The sequence below is a fragment of the Podarcis muralis genome, chromosome 10 (assembly GCF_964188315.1).
Source record: "Podarcis muralis chromosome 10, rPodMur119.hap1.1, whole genome shotgun sequence".
Lineage (NCBI taxonomy): Eukaryota > Metazoa > Chordata > Lepidosauria > Squamata > Lacertidae > Podarcis > Podarcis muralis.
The window spans coordinates 42,798,349-42,818,913 of record NC_135664.1 but is presented as its reverse complement, the minus strand read 5'-3'; the positions used below and the strand labels follow the sequence as shown (position 1 = coordinate 42,818,913).

The window sequence follows — 20,565 nt, the reverse complement described above, 5'->3', positions numbered from 1 at the left end:
TGACATACAGTGGTACCTCGGGTTGCAGACGCTTCAGGTTACAGACTCCAGAAATAGTACCTCAGGTTAAGAACTTTGCTTCAGGATGAGAACAGAAATCGCATGGTGGCAGCAGCGGGACGCCCCATTAGCTAAAGTGGTACCTCAGGTTAAGAACAGTTTCAGGTTAAGAACGGACCTCCAAAACAAATGAAGTTCTTAACCCGAGGTATCACTGTATTGGTATTTAATATGGTACTATATTTCAAAATCGGGACGCGGGTGGCGCTGTGGGTAAAAGCCTCAGCGCCTAGGGCTTGCCGATCGAAAGGTCGGCGGTTCGAATCCCCGTGGCGGGGTGCGCTCCTGTTGTTCGGTCCCAGCGCCTGCCAACCTAGCAGTTCGAAAGCACCCCCGGGTGCAAGTAGATAAATAGGGACCGCTTACTGGCGGGAAGGTAAACGGCGTTTCCGTGTGCTGCGCTGGCTCGCCAGATGCAGCTTTGTCACGCTGGCCACGTGACCTGGAAGTGTCTCCGGACAGCGCTGGCCCCCGGCCTCTTAAGTGAGATGGGCGCACAACCCTAGAGTCTGTCAAGACTGGCCCGTACGGGCAGGGGTACCTTTACGTTTATATTTCAAAATGGTGGCTATCATTGCATTTACTGAGTTTCTTTCCAAGTTACCATGCCCGTTATATTACTGGAATTGCAAAATGTAATCTAGCCACAAATAGATGGAATGACTGTCCTCTGCTTCATAAGCCTTTTAATGGATTTAGATATATATTACCTTATCACTGGATGCAGGCTTTATTTACCTGTGCTTCTGTTACTGGAGGTCTAAACACAAATGCCTCTTATTTCACAGAGATTAGTGTCATGGGGGTTGGGGTGCTTGACTTCCTTTGCTTGCGCACGTGTGTTTTGGTCACAATTTAGGTAGAAGGTGGTTGCATAGAGGAGTTACTTAGAAACTGAATTTTTATTTTCACTTTTTTACTGTGTATTGAGGAGGCTTAAAGTAAGCCTTGCTTTTTAAAAAAACCAAACAACTCCTATTTTTCAGCAATTTGTCTCCCATCCGACCCTTAAGTTAGTAATTCAGTTGCCTTTCCTTCATGACAGATGTTGCCCTACTTACATTATTTTCCAGTTCCAGAGCAGCACCTGGATAACCTCTTCTAGACACTTCTATTAGGCCTATTAATTTGCATGTTTTCACTTTGTGACAAATTAATTCTGGATATATATATATATATATATATATATATATATATATATATATATAAAAACATAATGTATTCTTGATTTGTGAGGCTGAGAAATCAATCATCCTTTGAAAAGTTACAGGATTTAATAAATCTGAGGTACCCTAGACACAAAGTAATTGTATCACTAAAGTGATAACTATCTGGCAGCTGTAAAGAAGTAAAGCTTAATCATTTTGGGTGATGATAGGGAATAATTAGCTGGTGGATTTAGTGACTGAAAAGCAACCAAATATTTTGAAAACATACTTGTATTATTCAGATATGTGTGTGTTTGTTTTTATAAACAAAATACAAGCTGTAAATGTTGCTTGATTTGCAGAAAATTTAGCTTGTGCATTAGTGCACACACACACATTCCTCGTCTAAGAAAAACTATTTTCAATTTGTTCACATTTCAGTCTTTATTCCTGCCCACCAAAAGCACATACCTTTATTCTTTATATTACACAGAACAAAAGTTTGTAAAGAAATGGCCTCCTCTGCATTGACATTCTTCACTTGCCATGCATTTCTGGATTATATAAATCCTTGCTGTGGGAAAGGGCCAAAGAATTTGGCAGTGACAACTGCAGACAAACTGGATGGCCTTCCATACAAAGACATGCAGCAGACACAGCAGCAAACTATACCATGGTCTGGTGCGCTAAGGAGTAAACCCTACACCAATCCAGAGTGGAGTCCCTAAGACAGTTGGATGGCCCCTTGCATGCCTCCTTCCAGCAGCTTCTGCAGCCAAGATGGTGCCAAATGTATTGCTCTACTTTTCTTTGGACCATGTCAATGAGGCCAAGAGAGGGGTATTGTTGTCTGGGCAGCTTGGGACCTCAATGCAGCTTGCGCCCTGGGGAGGCCACTTCAGTGCTGCTAACGCAGCAGTTAGATTTCACCCCCAGAGGCATACTCATTGTCTCTCAAGACAGACAGATGCCAACAGATGAGCCATGTGCTCATGTGCTTCCTTAACACATTATGATTCAATGAGTTGCTTTCGCTTTGGCACAAACACACAAACGGAATTGCAAACCAGCTTCAAACCATGGTTTGCAATCTTGTTAGCTTGTTGTTACTGCTGAATTTGCAAGCTGAGTTTTGAGTCAAAGAGAAAGAATTAATTGAATCAGACTGAAAGAATGAAGGAAGAGCAGAAGGAGCGCATGAGTACAACTAATTGTACCAATGCTCCAGCTTTAAGATCTGCAAGGAAAACTCACTCGTGTCTTATGTGTGATCTTTCCTCTAATGCTCAAAGTAGGTCTTGTTTTATGGCTGCAATAATTGAATACACTCTGTAATGGGGCCTACCAGATTGCCTTCTTGTATATTTTAGAAGCCATTAGGGAAGTTCTTCAGGCATTTTATTCCTTGGGTGCTTTATTAAATGCTTGTATGTGTTCTCTGGTGTTGTTCTTTAACCATATTTTAATATTGACGTTGTAGTGTCTGTTAAAGAGACATGTCTCCCCTTGCTTCTCTGGGTATGATCCTCTCCTTATTTAAGTAGGAAAGTGAGAACCTTACTCTTTTCTGCAAGGGAAGTCCCATCTGCTATGCAGAGTTGTTGATCATACACCCACCCAGACCCACACAACCGCTACTACTGTATTTTTCCAAGACAAAGTTATTTGCTAAAAAATAAAAAGGCAAAAGTTGGGGGTCGTCTTATACATGGATAGTGAATGCAGGGGGGGGGGTTGGCTGCAGCAAGCAGGTGTGCGATTTGAGGCTGGAGTGAGGTTTGCGGGTGATCAGCAGTGGGTGGGTGATTGGTAGTTGCAGTGAGGCGGGTGGGCAGGTGTTTGAGCAATTGGTGGCAGCGACCTCCCCAATATATATGTTGATGTTATCCTGGCTCCTACTGCTCCCTGGTATTAGGACAGACCTGTTGCAAGGTTTCCTTACACAGTGAGTGCCCTTCCCAAACTCACGGAATACTTCGTTGTGTCAGAAGTGCAACTGCACCTTCCCAAACCCATTGAATGCTACAGATATTGTATTGCAGTCTTATTATTAATTGCATTTTAATCATTGTTGGGTGGTGTTTAACATCAACCATTCTTGGAGTAGACCTATTGAAAACAATGGTCCATTGGTTTCAGTTGGTCTCTATTCTGAGTATGATTAACAATCAACATCACCCATAGTTTCTAAATGTATTCTACTTTGTGTTCCAAAGACTGTCTAGAATTTGAAATGAATATTGTTTGGAATGCTCTACTGGGTATTTACAAATTACTCAGGAAATGAATTATTCCCCCTCATTAGTACATAATGAGAATTGTTATTCCAGACAGTTGGCTGACATTACTAAGCAATTCCAGGATCTGTTTCTGCAGGTGAAAGATGAGGGGAAAGATGAGGTTGGTAATCCTCATGCTTATACTCTTTTATATGAGAAGAAAAACAAACTAAGCAGACTCCCTCCTGCCACTAGAATGCATTTCACTTGTAATTAATTCTAAGCACCACCCCCAAATAACTTGCAGAGACAATATCAGGCTTGTTATAGCTATTCAGTTATGTATTTACATTCCTGTTCAGAACAACAGTAGGGATTCCATTTTGTACAGCACAACAAATAATTCAAAACAATAAATGCAATCTGTTTTCTATTTTCTGTTACCCTTTGGTTCCATCTTTGGATCTTCCATCTGCTCTTTCAGTTCTTTCTAGTAATATTTTTGCTGTCTGTCAGATCCAGAAATACCCATGTTTGCTACTCTGAATTGTGGCCATTGTAATTTTCTCCCCTTCAGCATATGAACTATGCAAAATTCTGCTCTACATTAAAGCTGCCAGCTTATTTCCCTTCCTTCCCCCTACTTATTTTATTTTTTTACTTACAGGCTAAAGCAGCACCGTGGTAGGAAGGCAGCTCCTTGCTGCAACCTGCCCCCAGCACTTGGCAACAGTCTGCAGTGTACAATTTTAAAATGCACAGTCTATGTGCAAAACACCTTCCACCAACTCATCCTCTCTCTAATATATAAGCAGCATGTGAAATGAACATAAATTATTTCATAGGGACAGGTTGATCAGGAGAGGAATGGATCTTCTCTTCAATAACAGGAAGAGAAATTCTGTATCTCTGTTTTTCTTTAGGAGAGGGGAGCGAGAGATGTGGTTGGTTCACTAGCCACCTTCTGTGAAATGGGTGGTGGAGGACCATTTTCACATTGGGGTTGGACTCTCTCAAGTTTCACATTGGAATTGGTCAGTTGACATTGCTCCCAGATTGACTGTGGTTTGGTTCAATATTAGTTTCGGAAATACCCACACAAATGGTTCAACAATTTGAAGACAGCTCATCACCAGTGTACTGTATTGTCTGACAAGGAAGATAGAGAGAAGGAAATAGAAGAAAATGGCACCATAAAGAGAATTCAGTTTATGAAAGCTTAATATATTTTGAGTCCAACAACTCTTCCTCATGAGCACCTGAAATTGTTTTTTCAAGGGAACTGCTTGAGGTAATCAGGCACTTTTGAAATACGTTCCCCTTCTCTATTGTTTCTTGCCAGGTTATTGAAAACCCTCCCACCTCTAGATTTTGCAGTTCCACGAAAACAGAAGCTTTATTGAGCTCCTGGTGTGCCATTATACATGGCTGGTGGGCTGTTTGACTTGTGGAGTCACAAGTTATGTGGTGTAATTTCTGATAGTTCTGTCTATCCCAAATCATCAGGTACTGCCAACTACCGTTTTTAGACAGTGTGGTGTTTAGTGGGTTTTCTTAATCCTCAGTTTTCACAATGACTGGTTTCTGTGACAGTAACCTGCTATATTGAAAGATGTCAACCTTCTACCAACACTTTTGATTATTTGATTGATGCCTCAAAGGAAAAGTGTCAACAAAGAAGCTTGCATTTGCCTTAGTCCTCCCCACCCCTTTTCCCTACCATGCTGCATATCACCCAAACCAATATTCATGGTAAAGTTGTCTGCTCACTAACCACAAGCTGTAGCCAGTGTGGGACTACTTCATCACAAGTTCAGATGGCATGCTAAGCCAAACATTGGCTTAGCTTAGCACAGTGCAGCAGTACATTCAGACATACATACATAATTTTATTTGCTGGCAACCTTTCCAGAGTTCAAACCATGCTCAAGCCAGCTTACAACGTGAAAAATACATAACTGCAACATAACAAAAGTAGTCAGAAACAATAAATAAAACATAAAATATCTAAAATAAAGATACAAAAAGACTACCAGCAACAACAGCAACAACCCCTTCCTAACAAAACAGTCCCAACACCACCCGAGCTCAAGCAGTAAAAAGTACCAGGGAGGAAAAGTGGATTTGTGCTCCTCTTTAGGATCATCCATGCTCACATGGTTTTGCTAAGCCAGAGTTTGGCTTAGCATGTTGTAGAAACAAAGTCAGTTATCTGGCAACGCTAATAATAATTCTGGGAGTCTATATGTTTACGCAGTTTCAATAAGCCCAAGTTTGGCTTGGCATGTGTGTGAATCAGCTTAATGTGTGGTTTACTTTTGGCACAACACTTTCACTTAGAAAGCTGTTTGCATATCCCTAATTGCATTGGCAGTCATTTTTTTTTAGTGCATGCCTTTGATCAAATTTAAACACCTATAATTATACAGCATTTTTCCCTTTGATTTCTTCAAACCAATGTTCTGCTCTTTGGTTGAAATGTTGAAGTTTTTTATTCTTTTGAATTACTTACAAAATTATAGAACATGTCAAGAAATGAAACCCTCTCATGCTTGCAAAACATATTTTACTAATTTTATATTAGGGTCAACCTAGTCAAATCATTTGTGATAAAAAACAAACCAAGTGAGGTGTATATGAAAATTACTCCAATTTGATATAAAATATGGAATTGTATTGAGGATGAATGTGTATTCTACAGAAGTACAACTATACAAGAAGCTTATCTGAGACCTTTAATGAAACTTGAAATTAATTTATATGAAGTCTCATAGCCCACCCATACCTTACTCATGCACTTTCCCCTCCAGTTAAAAACAGACATGAATGATTTTGTTGGCATCTATCTGTTTTGAGAGACAATGCAGTGTGCCTCCGGGGGTGAAGTCAAACCACTGGAGAATCACATCACCTGCTGTGGCTGCAGAGATGGGTAACTCATAACTGCTGCCTTCCACATCATTTTTGTTGCATTAGCAGCAGCAAAGTGACCTCTCCAGGGTACATGCCTGGGCAGTGTGCATGGAAGTCCTGGGTTGCCCAGACTGCAGAACCCCCCAGTCTTTTGACCTTATTGCTGTGATCTAAAGGAAATACATTTGGCTGTAGCTTGACTACAGGCATTGCCAGAAGGAGGCTTACAAGATGCCGTCCAACAGTCTTAGGGACTCCAGGAATGGGTGTCTTTGTCCAGGAATCCAAGTGGGGACCGATGGGCCACAGCATCCTTCCCAGTGGTGGCCCTGCTGCGGTCATATCACTTGTCAGGGTCAATCCCCACCCTACTTATCCACCAGCAGTTGGGTTGTTTGATTCTGGATACATACCCAATGACTTGGCCCAAACCTACCTAAATCTGTAATAAATAAAAGTTATTTATGGTTGGCCCCTCACTGGGCCATGGACACAAGGTGCCTGGATATGCAATGAAATATAAATGAGGAAACGTTTTTTATAGTTGCATTTATCAGAAGAAACAGATGTTCGCCAATGTATTTCCTGTTGTATTGATCCAAACTTTTAGTGCCATTCAAATTTTTTAGGTCAGACCACTGAATAAGTATTCCCTTTGAGCTTAACATTGCCTTTCTGGATGTAAATATAGCAATTTGGACGAAATAAATAAGAGATGTGCTAGCTATCTTATATAGTTACTGAGTATCTCTAGTCCATGCCATCTGTGTTTAGCTAGAGCGCTTCCTGCACAAATGTTTAATGTGCAGTATATTTTGAATATTTTGTAAGTAAAATTATCATTGCACACAATAGGAACAAACTGAATACATTTTTATTGTTTGTGGAATAAATATTTCTAGAATCGGTATTGTAAGTTGCACACTTGGTGAATTAAGTATAGGAACCAAAATAACTGACTTTTGACTGTGATCTGGCGATTGGTTTGCATAGCCACAAATTCTGCTCCCACCTAATAATGCTGTCAGTGATGATAGTACAGACCACCTACTGGAACCCAAAAGCTGTGTTTCAAATCAGCCTTTCCAAGCCAATTGGGGCGTCATGAATATATCCCTAGTGCCGAAATATATCGAATATAAATGAATATATCCCTAGTCACTATTTCACAGCATTCTTTTGTATGCTTGAATAATGCCTTGAGGGATAATCTTCACACATAAGCTTGTTTCTGCAAGAGTTAGATTTGAATACTTGGCAACACCTTTGATCCATACTGCTCTTCAAAACCAGAAGTGAGCATATTCTAGTGAAAACAAATAATAATAATTTAGATGACAATAACTGTAACATATTCACATCCCCCCCTTCAAATGCAATTTCCTGTTTCTAAATGTATTTTCCATAGAACATTGTATTCACTGTAATGCTATTTTTATTCACAGAGAATGCACCTCAAGTAGCAATTATTGCACCAGGTACCAGTAACCATAGAAACAGTTCAACAGGCCCAACACCTGACTGCTCTCCTCCATCGCCAGATACTGCACTGAAAAATATAGTGAAAGTTATACGACCTCAGGTGGGTGGTCGGAAATAAAAATGTTCTTTGATTTTGTTAAAGATTTCAACGTTTTATCTTACATTCCTCTAATAATTTGCAGTGATATGAACTATTTTAAAATGTTGAAATGAAATCCCTCCACTGATAATGCTAAAATATCTTTAAAAGCTTGATTTTAATTAGACCTGACCAGAAAGAGCATACCCAGATTTCTATTTGTGTTCTTTTTCAGCTATTATGCTTGATTTATGACATTTTATTGAAATCTTGTATTGCATTGTTACATTAGTGTACTACACCTTCTCTTGCTTATCAGCACCTGTTTTCCCCTCTAGGCTAGTTTTCTTCCTTTTGGACTTCACTGACCTCAGCCACATATGCATTCACTGATGTTCATTCTGATTCAGTGTGGCAGCCCATGCAATTTTTTGTTGAAGAGGTCACAATGATGCATGAGGATATTGGGAATGCCAGTCACAGCCAAACAGATTAAACAGCAGTGGGGGCACTGAGGGTAAAGAAGAAAAAGTAAAATGATGTTAAGATGAATGAGCAGCTAGCAAAACAAAAAGACACCAAATAGTATTGAAATGTCCAAGTTTTGGTGAGGTGACTTTTCTTGTGTGTAATTAGTTCAGCTCATTTTAAACATGCCAATTTTGATGTAAATATAAAATTGGAGACTACATGGTATAAACATAATTTTGATTGACTGTTACTGCTTGCAAACTCTCAGTTTCTATTTACCTCTTTTAAAAAATGTAATGTGCTTCATGAAATTTATTTTATTTCATCTAAAAGACTTTCCAAGCGTCAGAGCTGTTTTTACTTCATGCTGTCCACACATGCCTCTTTTCAACTCTATAACTCCTTTTGGCTAGCACAGGGTTCTTCATTTCCTCTTTCTCCAGACACCGCTGTATTAGCCATTTATCACTTTCTGTCAAAGCTATTTTTTGTTTGATGGCTTGCACACAAGAAAGCAGAGAGAAATTGGAATTATTGTTAGAACAAGCTGTTATGTGATAGTTAATTGGAAACAGCCTTTAAATGCTATTTTCATCATGAAATTGTCAACAGATGGACTCAGAACATTGAATAGCTGTGCTCTTGGATTAGTTCATTACTAATTCAATGTCGGGACTTAATTAAAGTCAGTGACTCGGTTCCCACTGAATTCAGTAGCATTGCATTCTTTGAGTGCCGAACACTCTATTCAATATTTTTGAATGAGTGAGTGAGTGAGTGAGTGAGTGAATGAATGAATGAATGAAGTGGAGGCCATGCTTATCAACTTTGTAGATCAGGTAGGCTTTAGAGTGGTAAAACATTTCATGCCTTTCAAAGCTTCCATACTGGTGATGTATTGAATTAAGTACCTTGGAGACTGTATCCTCCATAGGTATCCTCCCATATTCTCAGACTATCAGGAGTGCATTCCTCCATGTCCCATACAAAGAGGAAAAGTAATGGTATCCAGGAGCCTGACTTCTCCACAATGGCATCCACTCTGTGGAATGCTCTGCTGGTAACATCCCTCTTGCATCCTATTTACAGCTGTCATTCTGACATCTGGAATATTTTGACACTGTTTAGTGTCCTGGGAGTTGGTTACTGCTGCTTGGGTTTTCAGCAGTTGTTAATGCAGTTGTGTGTGATGTTGACTGTGATGGTGTCATATATTAATTTTATTATGATTTTAGAAGTACAGTTAAAATTATGGCTGTATATACATTTAAAATTCAGCATCTGCATTTGAAATAAACATACATATTGTTGGTACTATTCGTATTCAAAATGGCTTAGATACTGATATTCTGGAGCATGAAAGAGTGTTGCAAAAAGGGGTGAAATTATAGCCTTGTGCCAGAAATGGGAAGATTTGTTGCTAGACAGTGGCACTGCTAGAAAGAGCTAGAAATGATTGAGGATTTTAAAAACTGAAAATTGTGGTGAGTCTCCTGTTTGAGTGCTGTGAATGAGTCTGGGGAATGAGTCTGAGTCTTACTTATGGGTACCAATTGGCATATGGGTAGTCATTGTGGGAAGAGCTTGCTGAATCAGATGGGCCTTTGGTCTGATCCAGTAGGGCTCTTACGTTCTTATTTTCTTTCAAGGTGTGGACATAAATGTATTTAATTGACCATCTCAGTGGTACAGAAGAGAATATAATGCAACAATGAACCCTCTGATAAAAAATAGGGGGCTTTTTTTGTCTGTCCCTGATATCTCCCTTCATTACTATCATGCCTGTAGTGTACATTCAGGCAAAAGAAGAACCCTTTTTATATATTCTGTAATTGCCATCCACACACTTTTTGCTCAGTAATAAAAAGCAACCCATGATCTGCAAGCCTTAGGCAAAAGGTCTGGAGAAGTACTCTAAAGCACAGACTATATCAGGAAAGGCCAACTGATGGAACTGAAGGCACTTCAAACCAAACTAACTCATTTTGGATTTCGAATGCGTCAAAAGCTTTGGATCAAATTACAGTGGATTTAAGACAAAGTTTAATTTTGGTCTGAAGCATATTATCGAGATTGTATCACAGAATATACTCGCAATGTTTATTTTAATTTCTGTTCTATGCCTCATCTATCTAGATATTAATTTAATTTTGCCATTGAATCAACATTGAAATGCTGTCTCTCCAAACCCTCTTTGAAACCTACTGAAATGTCAATATTTTATTGGCATATAAGGTTTTCTATTGACCATACAATATGTTACCTCATACTGATATGTTTTTTGGTACTGTATTATAGCAGCTGGGTTGGAGCGGCAGTAGATGATTGCTGTCACATGCACAATGGTACCCACAGCATTGTGTGGAGTGAACCATAGAAAGAAACACAGGATATTTGTGTTGGGTTGAAATAGGTCAGAATTTATTATTGATTACAGATGTAAGTAGGTTTTGGTTAAGGCAATCAATCCACTTGATGGTTGCAAAATGAGATGGGGTCAATCTGGAGCTGGGTAGTCGCCTCTGACATGCACCAGGTGCTACGATCCTGCTTGGGCCGCCATTGGGAGAGGTGTCATGGCCTATTTGCCCGCCCATGTGGGTTCGTGGACAGAGATACTACTCCTTGAGCCCTTTAATCAGCTAAGGATCCATCCCAATGCCTTATCCACCAAAGTTGTGACTGTTGCTATGAGGTAGGCAAAAGCCTGCAAACCAGCCAATTCGTCTGCAGGGGGAGGAATCCTCCCTGTCCCCAAATAGTGATCAAATAGCCATAGCAAGTTCTTCACACTGGCCCACCTACTCAACTTTCGGCAGGCCACTTACAGCCTGAGTGGGCAGGTGGTGAATCCCATTATGATCTCCCAAGAGGGTGAACTACACAATATCACCCTCTTAAGTACAGCAGGCACGGACTGGGTTTAGCCCCTTCCCCTACAATCTGACTTTCCTGATCAATCAGGCCTCCCCTGTTGGGCTGGCACAGCTGGCAGGGGAGGCGCCAGGTGTCTCCCTCCACAATGGCCACATGGGAATAAGATAGCCTCCTGGCTCGGGCTGTGGCCCTGCCAAGCGACAAACGAGAATGCAATAATTGTAGGAATTATGTATGGAAGATCAATTTACAGGGGGGAAATGCAATGGAATTTTTGAGCATCTGTTTTAACAAACCATTTTTTTAAAAAAGGTGATGAACCTTAGAGGCAGAAAATAAATTAAAATATTTACATTTCAATTCAATTTTTTTCCAGCCGAAGCAACGTACATCAATAGTATCAGCTTTTGAATTTCACCGATTAAATCACAGCCATGATTATTTTGAAATCAACTCTTCCCTTGGATATGCAAGCTTTACTTCCAGTCCTCCAATCAGTCCAGCTAATTATTCCATGGGATCCATTGAAGGGAGCATTGAAGATAATGACATTCCAGGTAAAATAAAAATAAGTTGCATATTAGCTATACATTTTGATGTTGCAATAAGCAACTGGCATCGCATCCTAGGCCACCTCTGCTCCCTCAGGGGGACATGGCTGCTTTCTCGGTGGCTTGCTTTCTGAATTCCATAATACTTTTTATTCATTTACATTCCCTTCCCTTCAGTTTTTCTAAAGGATTGTTTGAAGAATACCCTAAAGTGAAATACAGTCAAGGGGCGCTTGCATTTGGGCTTACTTACACCCATGCATAAATGTGCAGTAGAAGCTAAGGTGTGGGATTAATATTTATCTTTTGCTCAGAGCAGACCTGGTATTTTTATCATGTCAGGTCACATCCTTGCTCTGAATAAATTGTATGATGTTTATATTTATTCAGTATTGCACACTCTGTAAAGTGTTTCTCCAACTCATGAATCAAACCACTTTAGAATTCGCTACCCAGGAAATCTAGCTTAATGAAATGAATAGAAGAGTTTTTCGTGCTTCGAAACAGAGTGCTCTGATAGCTGTTCTTGCCCTCGAAAGAAATAATAAAAAATATGAAGAAAAAAGTAGAAGGTGAAAAATTCATCATGCTACAAAAATGAGTCTGTGAAAAACAGTGTAATACATATTGGCCCATCTAATCCAAACAACATTTTCAATTGCTTATATAGTTTGCAAAAAAAAAGTCATGTATTGCTAAATACCAATTTATCATATGCTTATGATAATGCAGCATTGCTTGTTGTGTTCTGTGGAAAGTAGGAAAGTAGGAAATCAGTGCTTGAACTCATACTCTACTTGTATAAGTCTCAGGTTTAGTATTTGCAATCTCCAGTTAAAGGATTGCTGGTACCAGAGCTGGTACAATGTATTTATTTATTAAATTTACATGCTGCCTGTACAGCATAGTTATCTTAATGGACAAACCCACTTAAAGTACAATAATAAATAAAATGTTAGCAAAAACAATGCTAACACCATTATACATCACATAAACCCATTTTAGATGGGCCCCAAATCCCGTCACAGCTGAAAGTCTTATACAAGGTGACTCAGTAAAAAAACCAGTTTCATTTATTTTTAAACAAGATAATTTACTTTGCTACTTTTGCATACATAATATTGCATAGCTACTACTCCAGATTTCTTCTTCCAGTTTCCTAGACTGGCTTGCCTTGCATGACAGCTAACTGAATGCATTTATTTTAACTTTAGGTCACCTTCATTATAAATTGCTTTAATTCCTGTTCACAGCTGCTAATTCTTCTATTTATACTTGTTCTTGTTGCTCATACTAACATCAGAGTTGTATCTACAGAATGTTTGCAGCCATAATAGTTCCTTAAGATTTGAAGAAATTGAATCATAAGCCATTTAATTTCTACAGAGCAACCAAGAGATTTGGCTAGAAATAATCTTTCAAATAATAGCCATAATAATCTCTAGCAAAACTTTAGCATGTTACTCAGCTGTTTGTTGCTTATTATTTTTTCTAATATTGAACTTGGAAGGTTCCCATTCTATCAGTCTGGATGTGAGATGTGGCCAACCAAAAATAAGGTGGTAGTTGCTGAATTCTCAAGAGACTTCCTAGGTGTACAGATGTATATTTGTTCATAAATGTAAACAAATCCAGAAAATACTTACTGACGGCCAGTACAGGGGCCTACAAAATGCTGCAGGGAGTTGCGCTATGGAATGTTGAGGTATTGAGAGGGGGGAATAAAATGGAGGAGTCAGAGGAAGAAACTGGCTGGCTTGAACCTCGAACTACCTTTAGTATCCTGGAAGTGGTGATGAGAATCAGGCAATTGTGCATGGGGAAATTAAAAACCTCTTTCATGCTAAAGAGAAGGATCCACAGGGAAGCAAGATTGTACTTACTTTAGATCTGAAGTGATCAGCTGCACAGGGCTTTGGAATTAGGTCGAGTCACATGAAAAGGACTGCAGGTTGCCCCCCTCTGCTACAGAGGCAAAGGCAGATCTAGAAGAACACGACTGGTTTGGTTGCACTAAGTGGAGAGCTTCTAGGGTACCGCAGCAGGTGCTGCAGCAGTGACATCTCACAGAAGGCAAAAGGCTGGGGGGCTGCGCCAGCTTTTGGTGTCACGCGGGATGCCACTGATATTTGAGACACCAAGGTTCGCCTTTGACAGAGGGAGGTCTCATAAGAGAATTGCCCAAAATCAAGTTGCGGCCCACCCAGTCTGGGGTCATTCTTTCCTCCCCAGGCCATTCTATGCCCCATCAGTTACTATAAACTGATGATTTTGAGAGTGAAAACAAAAAACAAAATTTCACAGTAGAAGTTTTTTAACCATTAACAAAACATAATTCCCAATTGCTCACTGTAATTACAATGCACATACTATTAAAGCCAGTGGCATAATTCCAATTAATTTTAATGGATGTGGATTGTCCCATCAGAATTAGTGACCAAGATATTTCTTCTTCTTCTTTCTAATGGATTTTTTTAATAAATAAAAAACCTTACTCTTGCTTGAAATATCTATGCAATTTACATTCAGTTTATGCTTTTTATTCTGCCTGTTTCATCTTTGGATCAGATAGATTTTCTTTTCATTTTTTCCTCTCAACAGATTGTTTATAACTTTGAAAATGCTTGCTGGTTATCAGATATATTTATATGACATATGGGCAGTAATTGGAGCTGAAGAAACTGGTTAAAAACCCGCTGCAGAGCCTGTAAAAATGAGAATTCTAACTATTGACCTCTTAAACAAACTGCTTCACACTGTAGACTATAAAGTGCACTTCATTTTATCATGTAGGTACAATCTCATATATCTACTCAGAAGCAAGTCCTATTGAGTTCAGTTGGACATTCTCCCAGATAAGGATTGCAGCCTTTGTTTATTTTCTCCTTTCAGCTTTTGAAGAAGCAAGAACATGCTTGTTTAATTTTCCAGTCTACTTTCCCAAATTCTGGGTTTCTAGACTGGATTTCTGGTACTACTTAAAAATAGAATCTTACTTCCTCAGCTCGAGCTGGCACAAGACTTTGTGGTGCCTGGGATGGTCCTAGCAGCAACTCTCCCACCATTCCTGCAGTCTTCTCCTTCTCCCGCCCTCCTGACTCCACTCTCCGCCGCCACCATGTCTGCCTCACAGTCCTCTCCTCAGCTCCCAGCTTTGCTCTGAGGAAAGGGTCCCTACTCAGAGTGAGGCATTGTGGATAAGGTCACCCAGAGAGCAACCAAACCAGCACTTTGAAATACAGGTTAAAAATTCGGCATTAAATTTTATTTAAACTTTAGGAATTTTTAAACTGTGTTTTTAACCAGTATTTTAAAGTGTCACATATTAGTGGTGGTACAGGTGCTTTCTGGGCAACCTTGCCCACAGTGCCTCGCTCTCAGTGTGAGCAGGGAGGTGGGCAGGTAGAAAGGAAGGCCAGAAGCAGCAGGTGGGCAAGAGAGAAGGAGTGGTGGCAGGCAGCAATGTTGGCCGGTCAGCTTGTTGTGGCAGCTGTTAGGCAACCTTGTGGGGCACGAATGGTGATAATTCACCCCCTGAGGCGTGTGCCTCTTTTCACCTCATGGAAGGCTGGGCCTGTGCCCAGCCATTGTATTATGCTTTTGTGTGCTTATTGGCCTTGGTGGTTCTCAAATAATTTACTCATCCTTTGAGTCATTTATTGAAATTGTTGACAGGAGAGAAGACATTTCTTATACAATTTTTTTTTGGGGGGGGGGGGACAGCCACTGGCTTATCATATCTGCTTAAAGAAAGAAACTCAGAATACTAAACATTTGCCTAAATAAAAAGATAATCCCTTACTTGCAAATGATAATGAGGCTTGGGCTGTGCAAGAATCCTGGCAGGAGAAAGAAAATTCAAGCTACGGGGCATAACCTGCTAGTGCCTCAATGTTCCTTTTGCTGTTTATATCTGACACACATTAAGAGGCTGTTCTTGGCAGGCTACTTCCAGCCATAGAGAAAGTGACAATATGAATATATGAGAAATGGAACATCATGTTTTTAAAGGACGTTGAAGTTGTCTGAGCCTAATTTGAAGCCTTTTCTTTCAGCAGTTTGTGTGACAACAAGTCTTTGCATTCAGCTCTGCTTTGTGATTTTTACCTATTCTCCAATTGGATTGTTTTGTAGCTTAAAAGACAATCTAGGGCATGGGTTGTTCAAACCAGATCTCCCAGGTTATAGCCAAACATACTATATTTGTCAGCAGCACCCAGGAAGAAAGTATACTCAGATCTTCCTCCAAGTTAATAGCTATTGGACTGATGTCAAGCAAGCATTCACTCCCTCCACTAATTTTTATGTCCGACAGAAATCTTACCTGTAGCCAAAGTGTTATATGTTTTCAGATATAGGCACTTAAAATACTCTGTCTAAACTCCACACGCTTCTATATGGCAATTCTCTATCTCCAAACTACTAGCTAAATTTAGTATGGAATTATAAGCCTTCAAATCTTACCCTGTGCTCTCATTGACGTACAAACAGAACATAAAGCATTTGTTTCAACAAGCTGAAATAGGGAAAGCTGATTGCTTTTTTTTTTTTAAAGTAACTGAAAATTGGAACAGAAATTTTTCCATGCTTTCAGTTTTGTTAGGAAATAATTTCATGGTGAAACAATTGGAATACATGTTTAAAATTTTTACTTTTTTGTAATTTTTTTTTATCCCTTTTGGACAATTACACAATTTTCTGAATTTCTTTCCCCACTCTGCCATAATCAGAGTTATGTAAAGTATACTTTTCTTTTCCTGTTTGTTCAGTGTAGCTTACAATGACCGCTCCCCACCTTTTGTGTGGTCGTGCACAGCCCCCCGGATCCCAGTGCGGCTCCCAGTAGTTCAGGCTGGCTTCACCCTCCCCAGGCTGGATTGCCCCCAGGCTGGATTGCCAGGGGATTGGCCAGGTAAGGGGAGGGACTGCCCTGCCCACACAACAGAAGGTGAATCTTACCTGCGAAGCTTAAGTTGGCTCCAGAGCTTCCCCCACTCTGCCCTCCCTCAGTTAAGTCTTCTTTTGCAGGTTAACCTCTTCTCCACAGGTACGCGGGCGCTGCTACGTCATGGTCGCTGTTGAAGGGCCGGAAAGGAATTTTCCTGCATTGGCAGGTTTTGCCTTTCCCGTAGCAAAACGTCACAACTTTGGTGGTTTCAGGCCTTGGGCGGAATCCTTTAGTCTATCTTCCTAAAGGGGTGTGTGTGAAGCCCACGCCCCCCCTTGCGGCGGTGATCCCAGGGTTCCCCTTTAAAGGGGTCTTGAGGGGAGGCATTGGCCATACGCTGAGAGGTTGTCATTGCTCTCCCCTCCAGTGGTGGCGAAACGGGGGGCGGGCTCTCTCCTTGAACATATGTTCTCCAGAGCCAGCCCAATCCCCACATATTCTGGATAACCCTGATGTCTCCCAGATCCCCGGCTGGGGACTGGGAAGGATAAATGCCCAATGCCTGAGCCAAAGTCTCCCTACATCTGAAACTTAATAAAGTTGTGGCCAATTTTAATCCTATAGCACGTTGTCTTGAGTCATTATTCTGCCCAGGATGGAGGGGAGGCAGGCAAAGAAAACTACTACTCCTAGTACGGCTGGTCTATTTCCTCTTCACCATCTATCACTTGCCCTTTGAGAAGGATTCCAGGTTAGAGAAGGAGGGAGGCAAATAAGACACTGCTCTTTTTTGAGCTTTTGTTTTGTTTTATTTCAAGTATATAACTTTTAATGTATCACTTGTATTATGCTTAATAATGTGGGGACACTTTGAAGGTTTCAGCTGAAAACCAGCATACAGAGCCACTTACTTAAATAACGATTAAACAACCCAATCCAATCCTAATCAGCTGCCTTCACCTACCAATAAAATCAGGTCTGGTAGGAAACATACAGTCAGTTAAAACAAAACCCTGTAACCTGGGGAAGGTTCCAAGACTTAATAACATGAGCTAAGTATGGAGTGGGTAGTTACTATTAGTACACCTTGTCCTTCAGAAATCCAAGTAGATAGCAGAGGATGAAGAGGGAGGGTGACCTTCTCATACGGTCTCCTTGAATAGTCATTCCCAAAGGAAATACAGCTGAGATCCCTCTTCTTCTTGGGCAGAATTAACTAAATGATCAAATTGCACATCTTATTATAATAAAAGTGGTTACTTGAAAGGCAGGAGGAAATTTGATAGGAAATCTGATTATCTTGTGGTGAAGCATTTTGCACTATCATTATAGGAAATGCATTGTATGTGCTATCAAGGGGAAAACAGTGCTAGGCTTTCTCAGGTATCATGGAGGTTCTTTCCCCATAGCTGAACAAAGAGAATAATTTTCTATATTTCTTTTAGGTATTAGTCTTCAGCAGCTGTGAGTGTTTGCACATGCACAGTGCCTTGGTGAGCAAGGGATTTAAAATGAGTCCCTGGTCCTCCGAAATGGAATATTTTGACAAATATTTTAGGGGTGCAGCTTGGGTTCTCAGTGGGGTGTTCAGTCCATTTCTACCTCATAAATACTCCTGTTAGATGAGTGCCTGTGCAGTTGCTGTTTGTCAACACAAAGGCAAGCAAAAAAGGATGTGAAATGAACTGCAGCTGATGCAAAATGTAGTGGCCAAAATTGAAACTGAGACTTACGTTACAGGACATATTACTCTCTGCTTCTGTTCAATTGGCACTGGCTTCAAGTTTGTTCCTGATCTCATTTCAAGGTTCTGGTTAACACCTATAAAATTTGCTTGGCCACTACATTTTTTATCAAGGGGTTGCCCTATGTCCCACTGCCAGCAGATATATAGTTGACTAGGATACAGCTTTTTTGGTTGAGATACTCAGGTTGTGAAACTCTTTCCTGGGAGAAGTTTGGTTAGGTTTCTTCTGATAATATCTAGGTGGATGGTAAATACTTTCTTGTTTTGCTATGCATTCAAGTTGTCATAAATTCCTCCAAACTTAGTGGATTTTAATGGCTCTATTTTAATGGCCTCTATGTTTTGTTTTTATGGTTCTGTTTTTTTTAATGGATCAGCATAACAAAAGTAGTCATAACCAATAAATAAAACATTAGAAAACACACAACCAAACTGAACAATTTCCGCATAAGTCACAAAAAGATCTAAAATAAAAATACAAAAACCCCAGCAATGGCCTCTATGTTTTGTTTTTATGGTTCTGTGTTTTTTAATGGATCTTATCATAGAATCATGGGTGGGGAGAAGTACCCAAGGGTCATCTAGTACAACCCCCTGCAGTGCAGGAATTTCTGACAGATGGCCATCCAACCTCTATTAAAAAAGACCTGCAATGATGGAGAGTCCATTGCTTTCTCTTTTTTTGAGAGAGAGTCCATTGCCTTCTGAGGTAGTCCATTCTACTGCTGAACAGCCCAGAAAGTTCTTCATAGTGTTTCATCAGAATATCCTTTCTTGTAATATGAAACCATTGGTTCGGGCCCTGTTCTGTGGAGCAGAAGAAAACAAGCTTCCTCCATCATCCTTCTGGCAGCTCTTCAATCTTCTCTTCTTCAGGCTAAACATACTCAGCTCCTTCAACCATTCCTCATAATGCTTAGTTTCCAGACCTTTTATCATATTGATTGCCCTCCTTTGCACACATTCCAACTTATCAATATCTTCCTTAAATTGTGGTGCCCAGAACGACACACACACACACACACACACACACACAATTTTTATCTTTCTGATTACTATATATTGGTTTTATAATTTTTAGTCCTTTATTTTATGCTATCTTCTTTCATTCTTATTCTTCTTATAAAGCTCATTGAGGATACAATTAAAGGGAATTATTAAGGCAACTAAAATTAACGGAAATCTTCCTTTAGCTCAAAACTATGTTTTCTCCCTGAGAAGTTGCCGCTACACTGACTGCTTGCTCATGAGTAGCCCAACCATACATACATAATTTTATTTGTATGCCGCCTTTCCACAGTCCAAACCATGGTCAAGGCAACTTACAACCTGAAAAAATATAACTACAGCATAACAAAAGTAGTCATAACCAATAAATAAAACATTAGAAAACACACAACCAAACTGAACAATTTCCGCATAAGTCACAAAAAGATCTAAAATAAAAATACAAAACCCCCAGCAACAACACCCCCAACAGCCCCTCCCAAACAATACCCCAGCCCAGTCAGAATGAGTTGTAGGCAGAGCATTTAATAAGAGACCGCTAGTTTCCATCCTGCTGACAGTTTATAAACCCAGAAGAAGTCAGGGAAAGAGGCAGGAATACAGAGAACTTTGAGAACATTGAAGGTGGACTTTAGAGTAAGAGGTTGAGATTGATAGGTGGGGTTACCCATCCCCATAAGCAGAACTTCTCTGTTCTGACAGAAAGACAGAGAAGGGAGTGAGTACAATCTGCTCTGGAAGAAAGCAGTTGCTTAAGCAGTGAAGAGCCTGGGGCTGCGGCACCCACCTTTTCCAGCAAGAGGTATACTATTAATCACCTTATTCTCCCACTGTCTTTAAGTCACGCTGTCTTAAAGAGCTGCACGCAAACAAAGATCTCTATTGCGTCCCATTCCATTGTGTAGAAGTAGGGACAGCAGTTTTTTAAAAACCCAAAGAGGAGACAATCAGGAGTATGCAGCTGCAGCTTCTCTAGCAGCAGTGATAGATGCTGTTTTTCTTTCCCTTGAGGAACAGAAGGCCTTTTCAAGTTTCCATGAAGGAGAAAATCAGCCTACGCAGCTGAAGTCTCTTTGGCAGCAATAGTAGGTGCCAGGCAAAATCATTCTCTTTCCCTAGGCC

General features: G+C 40.2%; 1 protein-coding gene across 12 annotated transcripts in view; it reads left to right on the top strand.

Moving 5' to 3' along the window:
- ANKS1B (ankyrin repeat and sterile alpha motif domain containing 1B) overlaps positions 1 to 20,565 on the top strand; it is a 330,160-nt gene that overhangs the window by 89,169 nt on the left and 220,426 nt on the right. For all 12 annotated transcript variants that reach the window (XM_077934851.1, XM_077934853.1, XM_077934844.1 and 9 more), the window contains 2 exons: positions 7,786 to 7,922; positions 11,626 to 11,806. In XM_077934851.1, the coding sequence (XP_077790977.1) occupies positions 7,786 to 7,922; positions 11,626 to 11,806 (318 nt within the window). The remainder of the gene's footprint in view (positions 1 to 7,785; positions 7,923 to 11,625; positions 11,807 to 20,565) is intronic.